The 21,268-nt window shown below is 42.2% G+C and overlaps 1 protein-coding gene across 3 annotated transcripts in view; it reads left to right on the top strand.

The window, feature by feature from the left end:
- Positions 1-21,268, top strand: part of PAQR8 (progestin and adipoQ receptor family member 8) — a 119,608-nt gene that overhangs the window by 71,492 nt on the left and 26,848 nt on the right. Inside the window, exon 1 of one of the 3 annotated variants that reach the window (XM_019457401.2) lies at positions 4,705-4,838. The exons of 1 other annotated variant lie outside the window; for it this stretch is intronic. Coding sequence is in view for 1 of the 2 variants with exons in the window: in XM_019457400.2 (XP_019312945.2) it covers positions 5,428-5,463 (36 nt within the window). In the remaining variant the exon portion in view is untranslated. Of the gene's footprint in view, positions 1-4,704; positions 4,839-5,376; positions 5,464-21,268 lie in introns of those variants that run through there. One more of the 3 variants, XM_019457400.2, reaches the window with a different exon arrangement.

Here is a 21,268-nt window from a genome sequence, read left to right as displayed (position 1 = left end):
TATTAAAGTATAATGATATATAACACTATGTTAGTTTCAGGTGTTCAACATAATGATTTAATATTTGTATAGACTGCAAAATAGTCACCACAATAAGCCTATTTTCCTGTCACCATATAAAGTTACATAATATGCAAAACAATATTATTAACTATAGTCACCATGCTGTACATTACATCCCCATGACTTACTTATTTTATGATTGGAAGTCTGTACCTCTTGACCACTTTCTCCCATTTCACCCACCTCCCAACCCTCTTCCCCTTTGGCAACCACCAATCTGTTCTCTGCACCTATGAGTTTTTGTTCTTTTGTTTTGTTTTTTAGATTCTACATATATATGAAATCATATGCCATTTGTCTTTCTCTGCCAGACTTACCTCACTTAGCGTAATACCCCGAAGATCCATCCATGTTGTCACAAATGGGAAGATTTCATTCTATTCTATGGCTGAGTAGTATTCTATTGTATATATACACTACATCTTCTCTATCCATTCATCCATTGATGGACACTTTTATTGTTTCCATATCTTGGCTATTGTGAATAATGCTCCAATGAACATAAAAGTGTGTATATCTTTTCTAATTAGTGTTTTCATTTTCTTTGGAGAAATACCCAGAAGTGGAATTGCTGGACTATAGGGTAGTTCCTTTGAGGATTCTCCATACTGTTTTTCATATTGGCTGTACCAATTTACATTTCCACTAACAGTGCATGAGTGTTTCCTTTTCTCTACATCCTTACCAACACTTCTTACTTCTTGTCTTTTTGTATTCTGACAGATGTGACATGATATCTCATCGTGATTTTTATTTGCATTTCCCTGATGATTAGTGACACTGATAATATTTTCATTTGCCTATTGGCCATCTACATGTCTTCTTTGGAAAAATACCTATTCAGATCTTCTCATTTTAAAGGCCTATTTTTAAGTTGGATTATCTGGGTTTGTGATGTTGTCATTGGGTTGTATGAGTTCTTTATGTAGTTTGGATATTAACCCCTTATTGGATATATCATTTGCAAATATCTTCTCCATTCAGTAGGCTGCTTTTTTTATTTTATTAGTGGTTTCTGCTGCTTGGCAGAAATTTTCAGTTTGATGTAGTCCCATTGGTTCATTTTTGGCTTTTGTTGCTTTGAAGTCAAATCCAAAAAACGTCACCAAAAGCCATGTCAAGGAGCTTCCCATGTATGTTTTTTCTTAGTAGTTGTATGGTTTCTGGTCTTATAGTCAAGTATTTAATCCATTTTGAGTTAATTTTTGTGTATGGTGTAGGATAGTGGTCCACAGTGCAAAGTGCTTTTCCTTTTCACTGCCAAGATAGTGGAAAAAATGCCCTCAGTTTTCTCATAAGATGTTTCCTGTATGAGTTTTCATGAGTAGGCCTTTTAGGATAGACCACTACAAACCAGTATAGATGTTCCAGCAAATGGTTTAACTATATCATGCTTCCATTTCTCCATGTCACAGTAAGGCTAACAGTTCTTACCCCCTTCCTACTTCTCATAAAATGTATGAAGTTTAGGGATATTATGCCATCACATGCACTTTGAGCTTCTTGGAAAAACAATGCTATATAAACACACCATGAAAGTAATAGAAAAACAGTGTCAGTGTGGTATGTATACAACATAAAATGGACCAAATTATTTTGTTAGAGTTTGGGACAAAAATAGCTCCTTAGTCTTGCATATCTATTTTTTAATTACGCTGTATATTGGCTGTGTCTGTGGTTTTCAAGGGCAATCTGAAAGGGAAATGTGTCTGATAGAATGTTGATTGGGTTAGCGGTTTAGCATTCTCATTTTAGAGGAAATTCTGCAATATCCCAGATCTTGCCTGTTTCCAGCTTTTGGAAAAACCCCAAATCAAAATTTTGTTGCCAGATGAAAGTGTTACATGGAGGGAGGTTGGCTGTGAATTTCTATATATTAAAGGCCATCCTTACTATCCCTTATGAAAGATCCAGGAGCCTTTTATTAATTCAAAAATAGGAAGGTCACTTTAGGACTCTTTTTTCCAGAGTTACCAAAATATCACTGCACTGCCCAAACTGAAATGGGCCATCACCTCAGAGTAAAAAGTGGAAGAAGCTAGTGTGAGATCCAAGTAGTTTTAAAAGGCATGAAGGATGTGAATGTACTTAAGACGACTGAATGATACATTTGAAAAGTGGTTATGTGGCAAATTTTATATTATGCTTAATTTACCACAATTAAAACTTTTTTCAAAAGATTAAGGTGGTAACGTTTATGTTACATGTATTTTACCACACTTAAAAGTTCCATTTATAAACAGAACCCTCTGCCCACAGATAAAAATGCCTGACACCCATTGTACTTAATGCTGCACTTTCGTGCCCTCCCCTAGACGAAGGTTCCTAGGAAAGGAACATTTACCATTTTCTCACCATGACACTGAGAAAGCCTTAAAGGACTTGTTGATCTTCTTTTAAGACAAGAGAACCCTTCTCCACTCTCCAGGTGAAGGGAGAAGAAAAGCTGCAAGAATAATCAACATGCATTTTGCAGACTCATCAGCCCTCACTGACAGCTCCCTTCAGTTGGATCGAGCCTGGGGTTGGGCCTTCGTATTTGCTGACCTGTAATTTTGTTTCTAGAGTGGCAGAGAGAGGGAAAAAAGGGGACTTTTTATTTCTTCTCATCAACTCTGCTGTACATTTATGATCTCTGGCCAAAAAAGAAACGCCTGTTGATATTGAAGACTTGTGTTTTTGTAAATTCAGGAGAATTCCCTGACATCTTTGGGGTGAAGCAGAGATGGTGAGGCAAATCTACCAAAGGCCGACTGTGATATTTCCATCAGGATCTATATGTGCTGGACCTGTGATTCTGTGGGAAGAGCAGTGGCCCTGAAGACCAGGCCCCTTACTCTTTCCTAGTCCTGACTCTGCTTCAAACCTGGCCATTTAACTGCTGAGTCTATTTCTTTTTTTTTTTTTTTTTTAACGTTTATTTATTTTTGAGAGAGAGAGAGACAGAGCATGAGCGGGGGAGGTCAGAGAGAGAGGGAGACACAGAATCGGAAGCAGGCTCCAGGCTCTGAGCTGTCAGCACAGAGCCCGACGCGGGGCTCGAACTCACGGACCGTGAGATCATGACCTGAGCCGAAGTTGGACGCTCAACCGACCAAGCCACCCAGGCGCCCCTAATTGCTGAGTCTAAATGTCTTCATGTATGAAATTCAAATAACCCCTGTTGGAAAACCTACTGTCTTTGCTTCATGATATTTTGCTGAAGATAAAGACAATAATGTATTTTAAAATGTTTTGAAAAGTGAAAACATTGCACAAATGTAAGGTGTTTGTTTAAACATGTCACTGAAGCAGGGTGGTAAAATGGCAAAGTGCCAGGTATCAACAAACCAGAGTTAGGCCTGATTGTTTCAGAAAAATAATGATATGGGGTGCCTGAGTGGCTTAGTGGGGCTCTTGATTTTGGCTCAGATCATGATCTCTGGGTCATGAGATGGAGCCCCCCATACCACTCAGTGCAGAGTGTGGAGCCTGTTTGGGATTCTCTCTCTCCTTCTCCCCATCTTGTGTTCTTTCTCTCAAAATATAGAAACTTAAAAAAAAAAAAAAAAAAAAAAAAAAGAATGACATGAATCAAATGAACCTCCTCCAGTAGCATTGGTTCAGGCCATCTTCTCAGGGTTTTTCTTTCTTCCAGATCATGGACACTGCTTTTTAATAGCAAAGCCAATTTGATTTGTTAATTTGTTAATTGTTACTCCTACATCTTTTCTTTTTTTCTTTTCTTCCCTTTTTTTTTTTTTTTTTTTTTGAGAGAGAGAGAGAGAGAGAGAGAGAGCGCACCAGCAGGGGAGAGGGGCAGAGGGAGAGAGAGAGAAAGAGAGAGGGAGAGAGAATCCCAAGCAGGCTCCACATTATCCTGGAGCCCTCTGTAGGGCTCCATTCTGAGACCCTGGGATCATGACCTGAGCCAAAATCAAGAGTCTGATACTCAACTGACTGAGCCACCCAGGAGCCCCAGTGCTCCCACATCTTAAGGGTATCTTTGCCATGGTAAAATAGCAACGTTGTGGGTGAGGAGAGCAAGTCTCTTCTGCCCTGCCCCCTTGTATGTGTGGATCATTGATACCGTGGTCTGGCTAGTGAGCTATGGATTGAGGATGTGGGGGTATAGAAATGGTTCCTAGCTTGTCAGCATAAGAAGTTTGTGTGGTGCATAATCACGGGAGAGTACTTCACGGGTGTTATCTCAGGGGTGTGAAAATGTGTGTCTACAAGGGCCCTCCCTGGTGTGTTATAACATGACTTCATAGGCAGAATGACCCTGAATGTGCAGATGCGGGTGGCTGAGAGGCCAGAATCTGAATCCGTCTTGAGACTAAAGAAGTTTGTTGTTGTTGCCTTCCCCCTTCTCCCAAAACACCCCCCAAAACCAAAAACCAGAAAACCCTCGGAAATGGCCTCCTGGAGTGGGTTCTTGAAACGGATGGGGCAGCGGTTAACGTGTTTCTTTCTCAAGCCCTCGGGTGTGTCTAGCTGAAAGGGGGCTGCGCAGGTCTGACCCTGGGGTGGAAGGAAGAGGTGTCAGTCAACTTCTCGGTGAGGCGGCACCCGGGCCGCGGTGGGCGCGCGGGTCTGCGCATCCCGCCCCCGGCCGGGAAGGGGCGGAGCCGGGCGGTGCCCGCCCCCGGCGGTCCCCTCCCCCGGGCCGCTCCCCTGTGCCGTGCCCGCCGCAGTCACCGCCGCCTGCGGGAAGCTGGTAGCCGGGAACCCGAGCCGGAGTGCGGGCCGGGCTGGGCTGGGCTCGCGCGCGGGCTCAGTCGCCGCTCCTGCCGGTGAGTCGCAGGCGCCGAGCCGGGGGGAGGGGGGGGATCTGGACCGCGACGTTGGGGAGTCCCCGGGACGCGAGCGCGGGGGGTGGGGGGGGGGAAGGGATGTCAGGACCGCGACGTTGGGGAGCCCCACACCCCGAGCCCCGAGGGGCTTCCAGAATCGAGAGGTTGACGACGCCGAGCTCTGGGACCGGGGCTCAGCGCCCCGGTGTTGGGGAGTCTCAGAGCTTGAGCCCTGAGGGTGAGGCGGCAGGTCAGGACCCAGACGCTGGGGACTCCCGGAGCCCGAGGCTGGAGGACCGAGGGGTCAGGACCACGACGTTGGGGAGCTTCGGTGCCGGAACGAGGGTGTCCTGTCGGCATTCTCGGGGCGCCCTCCGCAGGGCGGAGGGGAACTGAAGCCGGAGGGGAGTGCGGAGGGGAGGAAGCCCGAGGCGGGCGGGGCGGGAGGGGAGCCCCGGAAAGGGTCGGGGGGTGGGGAGGCGCGTGGTTTCTCGGGGGAAAGATGGAGGGGCTTCTCCGAGAGGGGGCGCCGGGAGCAGAATTGTGGCGGGAGCCGGGGTTACGTTGTGGAGCACAGGGGGTCGGAGAGATGGAACGCCGCGGCAGAGGATCGGGGTGGCTGGAGGTGAGGGGGTGAGGGGGCAGGGAGGGACTCACGGAACGTCTCCGCCTAGGGGACACACCCTCTCGGTGGAACGGGGTCATGGAAACCTCCAGAGGGCATTCCCTCCGGGGAGCAAAACCAGTGCACCCCAGATGGGGGGCGGGAGGGACGAGGGAGAGGCATATCGATGACCTGGTGCGAGGACCTGCAGCCAGCCAAGGCACCGCAGCTTCCAGTGCATCTCTGGGCCCTGGAACACAGACCGACCGGGGGGAGATCCGCGGGCCCGGAAGGAATCTTTGCTGCATCTCCTGTTTCTAAGTTGTGTTAGAAGTGATTTTGCCCAGGGACCCATTGAGAACAGTCTGGGCTTAAAAGAGTAGTTAAGGAGTGAGATTTCAAATGTACACGTAAGTTCTGTCTGTGTGTGCTTTTAGGCACATAATAAAGGTGTGTTTAATTTCTAGATCCACTTGTGTTACTTGCTCCCCACTTTCCTATGCTCTGAGAGAAGCTGTTTATGAGTAAAAACTGGAGGAAAATCAGCAACGGGGCCAGAGTGGGGAGGGGGGGACACGTGCACGCGCGCGCGCACACACACAGGGACACACGGCCCACGAATGCACTGCATTCCACGGCCGAGTAAACACGAGAAGTGTACAGTTTTGGATTGTTTCTGTTGGTGAGGACTTCCTTTACTAACGGCAGTAGGAAGATACCTGCATGGAAGGTGGACTGTCCTTGACTGCCCTCTTACGCTGTTCACAGCCTATATTCACCTCTGAGCTGCTACACCCTTCACCGGGTCATCTGGCTGGGCACTAGGCTGTTTAGGACCTCAGTGGGTGGGTATCCAAATGTGTGTCTAGAGATAAACAAATGACCAGTACATTTTTTCCCCTGTTGTTTATTTTGGGTATCCAACTTCCTTCAATTAGTTAAATAATGTTGTGTATTAACATATCCCTGTGGTTAATTTTGTATGGTAATTAGTTTAATTATTCAGTATAACAGCTAATTCAAGATGAGCCAGGGCCCCAGGAATCCTATTGAGTGGATTTCTCCATTGGAAGTTTTCTGGGCTTTGAGGAGCAGGGGAAGAGAGATGACCCCACTCCTTTTCCTCTCTGCCGTAGATATAGATCCATCTTCTGACACACACTGAGATTTAAGCTTCCTGGGAAGACCAAGGGCTATTTTGGCAGCTAGCTGACGTTGGGCCTCTTTTTTTTTCTTCATGAAAAGGAAATCTCTTCAGTAATTGTGCAAGTTAACGGAAAAGCAATTTATTCATTTTGCAAGTATCGTTTCAGGACAAACTTTTCTTTCTTCCTTTCTTTCTCTCTTTCTTTCTTTCTTTCTTTCTTTCTTTCTTTCTTTCTTTCTTTCTTTCTTTCTTTTTTCATCAAGGGGGTGTTCAGAACCTTGCACCAAAATCTGCAGTATCATTATTGCACAGCATGTTTATTTACTTGGACATATCTAGCTGATTCTTTCAATTCATTATCCAAATGTTAAAATAAATATGCCAGTATTTATACATTCAGATGAGTATTTCTCCCCTTCAGAAGCCTCATCTTGGCAGGCTGTGGACTAATTCTAGTGATGCTGTCATTGCTGAGCATAATTTTAGAGCTCCTGGCTTGGAGTTTCCTTCAGAGTTTGTAACACATTTACTGAATTGCCTCCATGATGGCAAACCTCCCTCAGTTGGGAAAGAGCCAAACCAAGTGGTACCAAATCTGGTTTCTGAGGTCAGGATCGAGATAGTAATAGGAAGTATGCCCATTAAAGTAATGAAAGTCCCTCTTGAAGGACTGGCAGTTTTAAAGGGGGCATCCAGTAAAGGTATGTGTATGTGTTTAGGATTGGCAAGTAATTGCTTTGAAGTACAACCTTTATTGGGGTGTATATGCTGTCATGTGTGTAAAAAAACAGTTGGTCCTGTCACCTGTTTTATACCTTAATGGTCTACTGGGCTGGAGAAAATAAGCCTTTCTTTTCTTTTCCCTTTGAAGATACTCTTTACCAGGCAGTTTCCATTACTGTGCATTTTTACAGAAAACAAAACAAACAAACAAAGACTTGTTTTCTCTGAAAAACAAAGGTACCCAGAAAGTCACTTACCCCATATATAGGTAATGCCTGGCTGGTACTTGAGTTTTTATGTGAGAGGATCTAGGTTGAAATAAGGGGAAGAGAGTGAGTTCTGCAAATCCATTTCAGTTTTGGGACTTCAGGGCACACAGTGTGAAAAATTAACATATCCTTTTTTTCTTCCATTTTTCTTCTAAATTACCGATTTTTTTTAGGTTATATAATATAATGCTTCATACCCCCATGGTTTGAACCTTGATTTGCTGTGATCTGGGGCACAGCTTTCAGCTTCAGTTTTCTAACCTTAAAATGAAGATGCTAATGAGTATGTGCCTAATGAAGATGAAATGAATGTAAAACCCTGAGTCCAGGGCCCGACACATAACTCAATAGAGTCTACCTATTTTTGTTATTATTGTTGTTTATTAATAGTTTTATATTAAAAATCCTTTGGAGCCATGTATAAATTTATCATTTCCCAGGTACTGATATTCCCTTTGTTGGGCTGTGCAAATGAATATGTGAATGAGAACATTTTGTTTTTACTCTCCTATCTTCTTAGAAAATTTTTAAGTGACCTCAAAAAGCAACCGTTCCTAGCTGCTTTATTTTGAAATCAGATTTTATTTTTTAAATGAACATTCTTGGGGCGCCTGGGTAGCTCAGTCAGTTAAGCGTCCGACTTCAGCTCAGGTCATGATCTCACAGTTTATGGGTTCGAGCCCCGTGTCGGGCTCTGTGCTAACAGGTCAGAGCCTGGAGCCTGCTTCGGATTCTGTGTCTTGCTCTCTCTCTGCCCCTCCCCTGCTCACGCTCGTCTCTCTCTGTCTCAAAAAAAAAATAAAACATTTAAAAAAATTAAAAAAATAAAAATAAAATAAACGAACATTCTTATTTTAATTGTATATTAAGTATAACAGTTTGGTGAAAGTCTGAAGGAAAAAAACTTTAAAAGCTCCTCCTATAATTACTTTCCTTGATCAATCAAATACTATTCTAATGTAATAGCTACCGTTCTCTTGGCATGTATTAAAAAGGATGATTCTGGTGCACATTTGTTTTAGTTAAACTCGAATTTCGATCTGCTTTGTCAAATGGCAGGGAAGAATAACTTGGCACTAAGCTCTTGGGTCTTTCATAAATATTGACGTTAATTTTTTCTGATTTAGGAATTTTGTTAAAACATAAATTAGAAAGATGTAAAAATGTGGGAAAATAATTTTATCTTAGTTTTAATCAACCAAATAGAGGTTGCTATGAAATAGATGTTTCATGAAATGTTTGCCCTTTAGTGAGAGTTCTCTGTTCTAGGCAGGTGTGTGCAGGAGACAAGAGATGGAAACAGACTTGTCCTCCAAGAGTTCACATAACGTGTTACCTCAGGACCATTCATTAGCAAAATTTTTTTCTCCTAATGGCTTATGGGGATAAGGATTAATATGGATTTCACTACATGTTCTTTTCCCTCAATTTCTTGGAGAAGGCTAAATATACAGATCTCTTAATGGTGGTCATATTTTTGAGGTGGATTAACTCTGGGAATTAGATCGTGCTATGCAGTCATTTGCCATGAAAGGAGATAATGGCTACACAAATACATAGTGTATTGTAAGTGGTATATAAATGTAGCATAAAATGGTATTACTGTTGTACAGTACTTTCCTAGAGTGTTCTGATTATCCCTTCCATAGTAGTGTTGGTTCCAACTCTGTCTCTCTTCTGAGTCACAGTGGTTTATGTACTTATAGAGTATGAAGAAATAAGACAGCATGGCGGTTAGAGTCCTGGTTCTTAATGGGGAAGGGGATGATACCCCCTCCCCCACATTTGGTAATTTCTGGAGATATTTTTTATTATCACAACTGTTGGGGGAAAGGATGTCACTGGATGTAATGGGTAGAGGCCAAAGATCCTGTAAAGCGTAATAAAATGCAAAGTACAGCTCCCCAAAACAAAGAATTACCAACTGAAATGTCAATAGTGCTAAGAAACTCTGGACTGGAGCTTGGGATCTGGAGTGGGCATCAACCTGCACTAGCATCCTAGCACAGCCCTGGGTAAGATCCTTAAACCTTGTGTCTGAAGAGATACTGTGGAATTAAAAGAGATAATGTATATAAAGTGCTTAGTACACACAAGCTGCCCAATAAATGGTAACTCTTAGTATCATGTCTGGTTAGTAAATCTAGGGGCTACACTTCAAACAGACGGCTTTGGTTATTTAACTCATTGTACGCAGAACCAGTCCAGGTTTCCTGATCCCACCTGTGCGTCCAAGAATAGGACAGAGACACAGACTTATGGCCTCTAGCCCCTGTGTTTCCTTCTTCATTCTGGCCCAGGTTCTGCCCTGGTTCTGCCCTGGTTCTGCTAGGCAGCTGAATATGACTCTAGCCAGATAAACAGGACAGTCAGTCCCCAGACCTCTCTTATGTATAGGGAGGGTGAGCTGAGGATGGAAGCACTCTCTGTTTTATTGGGGCTAAACTGGGAAGGAGAGAACCAGGCTGAGAAGCTCTCTCTGACCAAGTTGATCTCCAGGGTCCTCTCAGACCCCTGTGTATGCCTGCTCAGAGCTTTCTCTGCTCTATGAGAAGGCTCTGAGCAAAGTCTGGCAGGTTCCCTTTATTTTCCTTAATCCCTCTTACTCAAGCAACAAGTTCTTGTAGAGGTCCCTTTACTTTTAAAAGAATTGTCCAAATCCACTCCAGTTTTTGTTCTGTGTGGGGTTACCAGCCATCTGGGGGGAGATAAGAGGCCTCCCCTAAGGCCCAGGCTCTGCTTTGATCCCCTTGCCTTTCTGTGTTCTCCTGGTGCACACTGAAGCCACTTGAGTGAGTAATCCACTCACTGTTACCAGTGGAGCTTCTGCAGGGTGGGGGCAGGGCAGCCATTCTGGGTGCAGAGAGCGTTTAGCAGACCAGGATGTAAATAACACAGTGGTTTTTTTAGCTGTGAGCTAGAAACCATTAGTTGTGTTGCACAATAAAATCAACTGGGGCTCTCTTAAGAATGCTGATGCCTCAGGGGCTCCTGGGTGGCTCATTCAGTTAAGCATCCAACTCCTGCTTTGGCTCAGGTCATGATCTCCAGTGAGTTCGAGCTCAGCTTGGACTCTGTTGACAGCTCAGAGCCTGGAGCCTGCTTTGGATTCTGTGCCTCCCTCTCTCTCTCTGCCCTTCCCCCCTCACTCACACTTTGTCTCTCTCTCTCTCTCAAAAATAAACAAACATTAAAAAAAAAAAAAAGAATGCTGATGCCTTAGCCCCACCACAAACCATTGATTCAGAATTTCAATGGGTAGGGCATGGGCATCAGATTTTTAAAATTATTTTGATGCCCAGTTAGGACCATGCCTTGTGAAATTAATGACCTATATTGAAAGAAAAGAAAAAGAAAAAAGAGCAGAAGAAGAAAAGGAAGGAAGGAAGGAAGGGATAAAAAAGAATCTAATTAAAAGTATCAAAGTAACATAAGAATTATTTGTTAGGCTTTTATTTTAGTGATGAATGTGTGCCTGTTTGCAATGTAAAATACGTTTCTTCTAATAGGTTGCAGTCAAAAAGTTTGAAAAACATTGTTTTAGAGTCTTAGAGGTATTTAATTAATATTGACAAATTTACCTCTTTCAGTATTCCTGTGTGAGCCTCTGCTGGACAAATTTCAAAGTGCTTTTATGTTCCTTGTCAAATGCAACTTTTGCAGCCATCCTATGGAGGCCTAGAGAACAGACATCATCATATGGATTTTTTTTTTTTCTTAACAGATGAAGGGAACTTAGGGTTGGTGAAGGTTAGACATTTATCAGTCACAATGAGAAAATGTCAAAAACAGGGACTCAGACTTCCAGGGCTTATGATTACTGCTACAGGGCTCAGCCTACCACATCTTTCCGCTTCTTCTGATCAGCAGACCCTATGAGAAGGAGTTATAACTAGAGCATGAGTCTGGCTTCAGCATTATAAAAATAATACTGTTGACTGAGCACTTACGAGTGTCAGGAAATGTGTTTGTGTTACTTCATTTAAATGTCAGAACAATCCTGAGATAGGTACTATTATTAGCCCCATTGTACAGATGAGGAAACAGGTTGTGACTTGCCCAAGGAGCAGAGCTGGTCCCTGATAGCAAACCCAAATTCTTTATGAGTGCTCCTTATTGCGCCAGTACTAGTTTGTTGCCATTGCTCTAACTTCTAGATTCCTGCCTCTAGGGACAGTTTAAATAACCAGGAAATGGCCCTATGTCTTAATCTGCTCAAAGTGCTATAACAAAATACCATAGACTGGTTGGCTTAAACAACAGAAGTTTATTTCTCACATTTCTGGAGACTAGGAAGTCCAAGATCAAGGTGCCAGCAGATTCAGTTCCTGGTGAGGACCTTCTTCCTGGTTTATAGATAGCCACCTTCTTGCTGTGTCTTCCCATGGCAGGGAGAGAGAGAGTAAGCTCTTTTCCTCTACTTATAAGGGCACTAATCTCATCATGAAGACCCACAGTCCTAATGATCTCATCTATACCTAATTACTTCCCAAAGACCCCACATTTCAAATATCAGTCATCACACTGGAGGTTAGGGCTTCAACATAAGGATTTGGGGGGCAGGGAACACAAGCAGTCTAGTACTTGTAGCTTCCACTCAGCTTTCCTAGTGTATGTTGCTGGAACCCTGTACCCCACAGTGATTAAGTGAGCAAAGCCCTCTCTGCTGCCTGATCTATTTTATGGATCATTGTCCATGCTGTTTGTGGTGTTTAGTGCCATGAATTGCTGAAAATTTATGATGGGACTTTGGTAGTACTGGCTAAGAAGGAACCTGAACACTAACTCTGTGGAGTGAGATCTTGATGGACTTCTCACTGGCCTGGGAACCAAAGGATATTTTGTTCATGCACACATTCATTCATTCATTCATTCATCCATCAAATATTAAGGACCAGGTTCTGTGCTAAACACTGGGGATAGAATAATGTACTTCCTGCCCTTATGAAGGATACAGTTTTCAGGTAAGTTGTAGAGATGACACTCCAATTTAAAGATGGAGGGAAGGAGTATTTATTATAGCTTTCTAATACCTGTACACAGAGCTAAAATGACCAGGACAAAGCAAAATTCAGGCCAAGTGTAAATAAGAGGGGGCTGGTTCATTACTTACTGAGAAGCTTAGAGTGTCACATTATCCCACATGACATTCAGAAACCACCCTTGGGCAAAAGTGGGGAACTGCTCTCTGTTGTAAGGCAACTGGGTTGGATGATCAGGTTGAGTTAAGCCTGGGGCTTAAGAAAGACTTTTCTCTGCATGTCTGGCAGGGTATAAGCTTCTAAGCCATCTAGGGAGCTAATACACTATTAGTATTTTCTTAGGTGAAGACAATTCAATACTCTATCAGAATGCTATTTGTCAAATGAGTGAATTAGTAATAATTATGATAAATGTTAATATATGAGAGAGGTAATTGGAGACAACATTTTTGAGATGAGTACATCCAGAGAGGTACCCAGGCTAGCTCTCCCACTTTAGGAGAACTCAGCTCCCCAGGCTGAGCTGGTCTCTGACTTTCACCAATCTCTAATTCCTAGGATTTGAAGCTCAAAGCAAAGGTTACAGATTTTAAGAGTTTTTGTTCATTTTGAGATGTAGCTAGCACTGAGGGCAGTGACATTTATCCTTCTAGGGTCATGTACTCCAAGATTATCAACAGCAAAGAAGAAAAAATGTTTCTATTCTCAAGCAATAGAGAATTGCTTGCTTTTCCATCAGTAGCTTGAAACTATGTATTTGCTTTATCCTTGACCTGCTCTTTGGAGGCTAAGAGAATACCCAAGAGGCTAAAGGTAAGTCTACAGTTGGGAAACTGGAGGAGGGCTGCACTTACCCCCAACTAATTGAAGATGGAATTAAAACACACACGTTTTGCTGAGTATGGCTTATAGATCATGGTTTTGTGAGAAATAAAACTTATGTTGGTGAAAACTATCTTCTCATTTTCCTTTTAGACTCACTCTAAAGAGGACTGGTAAAGTATAAAACATGGAAGGAAAGAAGGATGATGTAAAGTCAGTGTTGGAGTGTTATGGCTCTTGAATTAGAAAATTTATGTTCTCCATGATGTCTTTAAGTCTGTCCAAAGAATTCATTCCAAGAGTTCCATCTTATCTTTTTTTTTTTTTTTATTCCTGCACTTAAGCAAAATAAAGGCATTGATATTGTTCTCTGGAGCTGCCAGGAACCCAGAGCACTTCAGAATGTGGAATTAGTCAGTTTGATGCATGCACTGACGCTGAAGTTGGAATTGGCTGCAGTACTAGAATGTCACCCAGACAAGTTCAGGTAAAGCTGCAAGAATGTCATTGAAACTGGGCAGCATTTCAGGTAGAGACTGATTCATCAGATCTTGGCCTGGTAAAGGGTTCAGATTAACTCATGAGGTGCTCTAGGTGTTTCTTAGGTTTGGTGCCCCCCTTTGTTTTCTCTTTAAGATACTCTGAGTGATGACTTGTTTCTGGTTTATGTCTCTGGGTATAATGCCACCTTCTGAGTTGCTGTTGTCACAGTCCGTGGCAATGTCCTGTCCTATCTGAGATACTAATGCTTTGGCTTTTTGCAGCTGGAAAGTCATTCTAATAGAGGAGCACTTGGAAGGATGAGGGAGCAAAAGGAAACAGATTTTTCTTGCGGGGGGTGGGGGGTGTAAATGGAATCCTACCAGAGCAGCAGAGGTGGGATTCAATTTGGGAATCTGTCAGTTCACATACAGGGATTTTTTGAATGTGCAGTAAGTACCTAACACTGTGCTAGATACTTTGAGGGATTCAAGAGAATCATAAAGCATGGTTTTGTATTTCAGGAACCTATGATACACTTGGAGCTTCAAAGTTTTCTCAGGAAAGAGGAAGAAAACTTTAAATCACTTACAGTTAAGTGCAGGGCTATGAGGCACTGGTAGTGGGTGTGTGCCACTCGGTTTAGAAAAGGGCAGAGTCACTGTGAGCTCTTAAAGTCAGTATAACTCAGGAAAAACAACCTGAGTGAGAACTTGGAAGGGGGTAACATTTAGACAGAGAGGTGGGTATTTCTGATGGTAGAAGCAGCTGAAGCAGTACCACAGAGGCAGAAATCAGAATGGTACATGTATGTGGTGTATGTAAGGCCTTGAGGAAATCGCTTCATTCTGCTTAGGTTTTTTTGTCTCTCATGGTACCACTTCATATATTGTGTGCTTAGTTGTTTACACTCTGTCTACAACGGGTCACAGTGGTCGTGTATGTAAGGAATACATGGGGCAGGATTTCAGATGTAGATTCCTTCTTGTGATTGGATGTTTGGAGAAAGGAAAAGAAAATGAAATCATTGAAATTATTTCTCAAGGGCCTCTTCTGTGCTTGGCGGTAGTTTTAGTTGTTAGAGATACAGACGTGATCAAGATCCCTGCTTTTATGTAATATGTATTCTCTTGGGGGGAGACAGATAATAAGTAAATCAGGGAATATATACTTTTAGGATGTGAAAAATCTTATGAAGAAAAATAACTCAGGATGAGGAGAAACAGAGTGACGGTTGTAGGTAAGGTGAAGAATAGATAGGAGCGCCTGGTGGCTCAGTCGGCTATGCGTACGACTCTTGGTTTTGGCTCAGGCCGTGATCTCACAGTTCCTCAGTTAGAGCCCCACATTGGGCTCGGCACTGAGAGTGTGGAGCTTGTTTGGGATTCTCTCTCTTTCCCTCTCTCTCTCTCTCTGCCTTTCCCCTGCTCACTCTCTCTCAAAATAAATAAACTCTTAAAAAATTTTTTTAGAAAAAGAATAAGATAAAGATTTTAGATTAGCACTTAACTTCCCTAGAGAAGCCTGGATTATCACTGGATCATTACTGAAGTCTTCGCTAATGGAGTTCTGGCTTTATTGTTTATATTCATCTCATGCGTTGACTCTCCACTATCTATATATAGTGGACATTCAGCAAACATTTCACGATAGTAATAAGAATGGCCTTGCTAGGCTTGAATTGGACCACATTTTTCTCCTTCTTACTTTTTATAATTTTTTTTTAATTTAAAAGATATTGTCACAGATATTTACGGAAGGAGAAAAGGGAATCAAATAGGAGAGGACATGTAGGTATTGATGACAGTAACATATTTATACATCAGTTCTGTGGAGAAGATTGAAGTAGCTGCATCAAAATTTTGTCAAATGAAAGAGAAAGAAAATATTAAAGTATAATTATGTGGCCTCAATGTGTCTCATGGTCTGGAGAACCACTGGGTCTAAACATCAACCAAATTCCAAAGGAGGTAATAACAGTACACCCATGCATACCCACAGGCATTAGAGACATAAAATAGCTACTATGTACTGAACAATTACCGTGTGCCAGGCATTGTGCAATGCACTTTATTTACATTATTTTTAATCCCTAAAACAGCCTTATAAGGGAGATACCCCAGTTTACAAATGAGAAAACAGATGAAATGGCTAGCGCAAGGCCTTATACTTTGTTAAGTGTCAGAGCTGGGGTGGCTGATTCCTTGTTTGTGAGAGGGTATGGGGTGGGTGAGTTGGGGGTTAATTAAGGACTCCCTTAGTGTGCATACCTAGCCTGGAATTGGTCCAGGGTGGGTTTTCCATCCAGCTCATCACCCTAGCTAAGGGACCCCAGAAGCTGGGAATTTCTGGAACTGACTCTGAATTTATATATGTGGTTTCCTGAACCTAATGGAGGCATAGACTCAGGTGACAGGGGGTGGAAGATGGTGCTGGAGGTGTGCATTGAGCATTTCATTATCTCATATAATGAGATCTGAAAAACTGCATATATGTGTACTGCTCAGGCAGTGAAAACTTGAACGTGCTTTGCTTTGGGCTGGGGTGCTGGCAGCTCAGTTTAATCACTAGTTTATCTAAAGCTGACTCAAACACTGACTTATGTATCTCACTAAAAGAAATGGGAAAATGAACATTTATTAGATGTGGTTGACTTAGTAAAGCATAGGGAACGAATAACAATCAATTTAAAACAGGTTTGATGGTGAAAAGGTTGGGCAATAATGGATGGCCTAGAGTGACAATGAAGTTCAGTGCTTGTCTGACTCCCCCCACCCCCATTGCTGGCCCCAGGACCCCATCCATGTCTCTAGAGAGACAGGCTGCTATCCACATGCCTCTTTGACCTAGCAACAGTGCCTTCAAGATCTTCTCTGATCTATACCGGATTACATTTTATTGAGCACATGTGTGCTAGCAGTTTTATACATATTATCTTCTCTCTCTCTCTCTCTCAAACTTCCTTTTACAGAAAATATCAAAAAGACAGAGGTGCACAGAATGGTATAATAAACCCCCATGTATCCATCCCTCAACTTCAACAATTACCAACTCATGGCCAGTTTCTTTACACACACACACACACACACACACACACACACACACACACACACACCTTACCTCCAGATGATTTTAAAGCAAACCCCAGAAATCATATTATTATTTGTGATCATTTTAGAATGCATTCTAAAAGACAGGACTCTTTTAATATAATTCTTTAAAATTCACAACAACCCTATTTATTAGCCAGGTACTGTTATATCCTTATTTTATAGATGAAGACAATGAGACACAAGGAGATTAAATTACTTGCCCAAGGTCACCCAACTTGTAAGTGGCAGTCAGAATTCAAACCCAAGTTTCCTAACTCCAGAGACTGTCCTGTTAACCACTATGCTATGTGGTTGTCACTAGACCTCTCTGCTATAGCTAATCCTACAGTACGCAATTGGATCTAGGGTAGAGGAAAAGACATCCAGGGACGTGACTTGATTTCTGTGAATTCAACCACCCGACCACTGCTGCAAATTGGGTCTCTTTAAGCACACAGGGACAGAATGGCTGTGAAAGGCTTGGGATTGTCATCTCCATGAATGAAAGGACCCAGCCTGAAACATTAATGGATTCTATCTGGGCAGCAAACCTGATAAAGCAGCATTATTGCAATAGTTCTTGAGATGTTGGAGAAACCCACAAGGAGAAGAACTTGACAGAAAATATGACTGTCATTGGGCCATGGCTGCCGAGAGAAGTAAAAGGTTTCTTTTAAAATGAATTTTCCTTTGGTTTTCTCTTGGCAGAAGGAACCAGTCTTCCCACTGAGTCTTTTCAGTTTGTTTCTAGCACAGCTAATTGTGTTTATTTGTCTCCAGAATCACATGCCTGCCTACTCTCCCTTGCCCTTTCTTAAGGTCTCTTGACTGCTTTGTTGTACTTAACTGCCAAAAATGTTCTCCTCACCTGGGAGCCAGTTGGCTACAACACGGAGTAGATATTGGGAGGCTGACTTTGTCTCTCCAGAGGGCTGACTTAGCTTCTGGCGTCCAAGCCCACCTCAGGGGAGAGGGAGACAGATTATATAAGCTGGCTATGAAAGGGACTATGTCATTTGCCTTGTCTGCACCCACTTGGTCCATCAGTGTTCAGAGCAGAAAGCAAGTAAATACTATTGATTGAGTGAAGAAGAGAGCTTTGCTGGTTCAAGTTCAAGAAATTGATTCTCCATTTTTCCTATCAAAACAAGCATCACATTGACTTTTCTGCTTAATACACTCTTTTGTCTTTGGGATCACTGACATTTGCTTGATTCTCAAACTTCAGTCTTTTTTTTTTCTTCCTCCTTCCCCATGCAGTCCCATCACTGAAGCCACACAACCGATGGGGAACTACTCAGCTCCTATTTAACCCTTTCACCAGTGAGCACTAAAAGGTGGCACTTGTCAGGGTGCGGGTGATGAAGAGCTTAGAAATCCCACCTTTGGTTCTCTCTGGGACATGTCAGCAAGGACCTTAGCTGGGAACTAAGCTTTTTAGGGAACATGTATTTTCTTTAAATACTTATCGTCGTGAATATTTTAAAATAGGTTATTATGATTGCTCAGACTTTTACTTTTTTGTTGTTTAAATTCAGGTTACTTAACATGTAGTACTGGTTTCAGGAGTAGAATTCAGTGATTCATCACTTACATACAACATCCAGTGCTCATCCCAACAAGTGCCCTCCTTAACCCCCATCGCCTATTTAACCCATCCCTCCACCCACCTCCACTTTGGTAACCCTCAGTTTGTTCTCTATATTCAAGAGTCTCTTATGATTTGTCACCCACCTCTTTTTATCTTATTTTATTTTTCCTTCCTTTCCCCTATGTTCATCTGTTTTGTTTCTTAATTCCACATACAAGTAAAATCATATATTTATCTTTCTCTGACCGACTTACTTCGCTTAGCATAATACACTTGGTTCCATCCATGTTGTTGCAAATGGCAAGATCTCATTCTTTTTGATTGCAGAGTAATATTCCATTTTGTGTGTGTGTGTGTGTGTGTGTGTGTGTGTGTGTGTGTGTGTGTGATATTTTTTTTATCCATTTATCAGTTGATGGGGATTTGGGCTCTTTCGATGATTTGGTTATTGTAGTGCTGCTATAAACATTGGGGTGCATGTTTATAATAAGCATTTTTGTACCTTTTGGATAAATACCTAGTATGCAATTGCTGGGTCATAGGGCAGTTCTATTTATAACTTTTTGAGGAAGCTCCATGCTGGTTTCCAGAGTGGCTGCACTAGTTTGCATTCCCACCAACAGTGCAAGAGGGTTCCTGTTTCTCCACATCCTCACCAACATCTGTTGTTTCCTGAGTTGTTAATTTTAGCCACTCTGACAGGTGTGAGGTGGTATCCCATTGTGGTTTTGATTTGTACTTCCCTAATGATGAGTGATGTTGAACATCTTTTCATGTGTCTGTTAACTATCTGGATGTCTTCTTTGGAAAAGTATCTATTCATTTCTTCTGTCCATTTCTTCACTGGATTATTTGGTTTTTGGGTGTTGAGTTTGGTAAGTTCTTTATAGATTTTGGATACTAACCCTTTATCTGATATGTCATTTTCAAATATCTTCTCCCATTCCATCGGTTGCATTTATTTTTGTAGATTGTTTCTTTTGCTCTGCAGAAGCTTTTTTATCTTGATGAGGTCCCAATAGTTCGTTTTTGCTTTTATTTCTACTTTTTAAAACAGTCAAGTGAGAAAAACAGTGAACTGCAAGTCTCTTAGCTCTCTATTGTAGAGTCAGCTCAGGGATGACAAATACATGGCTCTGTGCCATGGCTCCCTCCTGAGTCTGGTGTCCCTTAGGAGCCCATGGCAGTAAATCAATGATAGTACCTTTCTCTCTGAGTTCATCCCAGGCCTAGAATGCCTCTCAGTACAGGAATCTAGGAAGCACTTACCAAAGAGGTTGGTGTAAGGGTTGAAATCTATTTGCTGTCTCCAAAGTAAATGGTTTTTAAAGGCCTCCCTGCAGTAAAATCTCGAGCCTTTCTGTCTGTTGTCATGTTAGATCCTTAACAGCTAGGGACCAGCTCTCCTCTTTCAGCCCGAATCAGATCAAAGGTGGGGGAGGGGAGGGAGATGTTACCGACATCTGGAAAACAGATGATAGGGGAAAATGTTTTCAGTGTTGATGGTTCATGGAGGATTGGGAGGTGGTGACTCTCCCTTTTCAACCCATAGTAGGTTTGAGTAGATTTCCATAGTGCAAACCCATAGTAGATTTGATTTGTAGATTGTCAGTCAGTCAATAAGACTAATTTAAAGTCATTCTTTTCATGGGAGAAATGAAATGCTTAATGCTCAAGGGGAGTATAAAGGAAATGGCAGCCCAGAGCCTATCCTTGAGTTCCTAATCTGGTCTAGTAGTTGATTTAAGCTGAATTTAGATTCAGTGTAGTTGAACGAGAAGTGACAACAAGAAACTTAGTGCTTAGTTATGATTAACTTACCATCAGCTAACTAACAATTCCTTTTACTTTTGAAGGAATTTGGAAGTTATTAAGTTAATGATTGTGAAACAACAGGACTTCCTTGACAGAAGATGTTTTAAGTACTCATGGCCACATTATAGATAATGTACTAGGCTGTAGGAATGCCGGGGCCAGTCTATAGTCACCAGAAAAAATTACTATCTAATAAAACTAACTGTGCAGACAGAGGCTGTGAGGGCTGCTACGGGGCTGACTGTCTCCAGGAAGATTGACAAAGGATGTCAGGCTGCCCTCTGGGTGGTCAAGATCAGACTGTGTGTGTTCAAATGTGTTTTTTTCTTGTTTTAACTGACAGCACATTCTTTTGCAAGCAAAAGTCAAACAAAGGCTCATTTTGGAATTCTCTGATTTACTAGCAAGGATCTGCAGAGATCCTCTTCCATTTCAGAAATCTCAACTGGATATTGGGGGTGGGGGTAGGGGGGAGGGCAGGGAAGGGAAAAACCACATAGGTCAACAAAGCATTAGATTGGCCAAGTATTTTAAAGGTTGTTTTTTTTTGTTAATGTAAGATTTAGAGCCCTCCTTCCTACTTATATCTAGCAATGCTTATTTAAAAATCATTCTTCAGCTGAAATTATTCCTAGTTTGCTATTATTCTTTAGTTTCTCCAGCTTTTGGGATATCATATAAAATGAGGCCAAAAAACATCATTTGCTGCTGTTATTTGGGACTGTCTGAAGTAGTTGAATTCTCTGGCGGGGATGAGTGGCTGGTGAGGCTGAAACGGCGAGCTGGGGAATAATTGCAACTTCTCAGTAGATACTACCATCCTTTGTGGAAGGGAGCACTGGGGTGGTGGAAATGGAACTGCAAGTACTGACCTTGAGTTTTCTGGTAACAATCAGTGCTTGTCT

The sequence above is a fragment of the Panthera pardus genome, unplaced genomic scaffold, assembly GCF_024362965.1.
Source record: "Panthera pardus isolate Hobbes unplaced genomic scaffold, ASM2436296v1 HiC_scaffold_17, whole genome shotgun sequence".
In the NCBI taxonomy this organism is placed as follows: Eukaryota; Metazoa; Chordata; class Mammalia; order Carnivora; family Felidae; genus Panthera; species Panthera pardus.
This window is presented reverse-complemented; position numbering and strand designations above follow the sequence as displayed.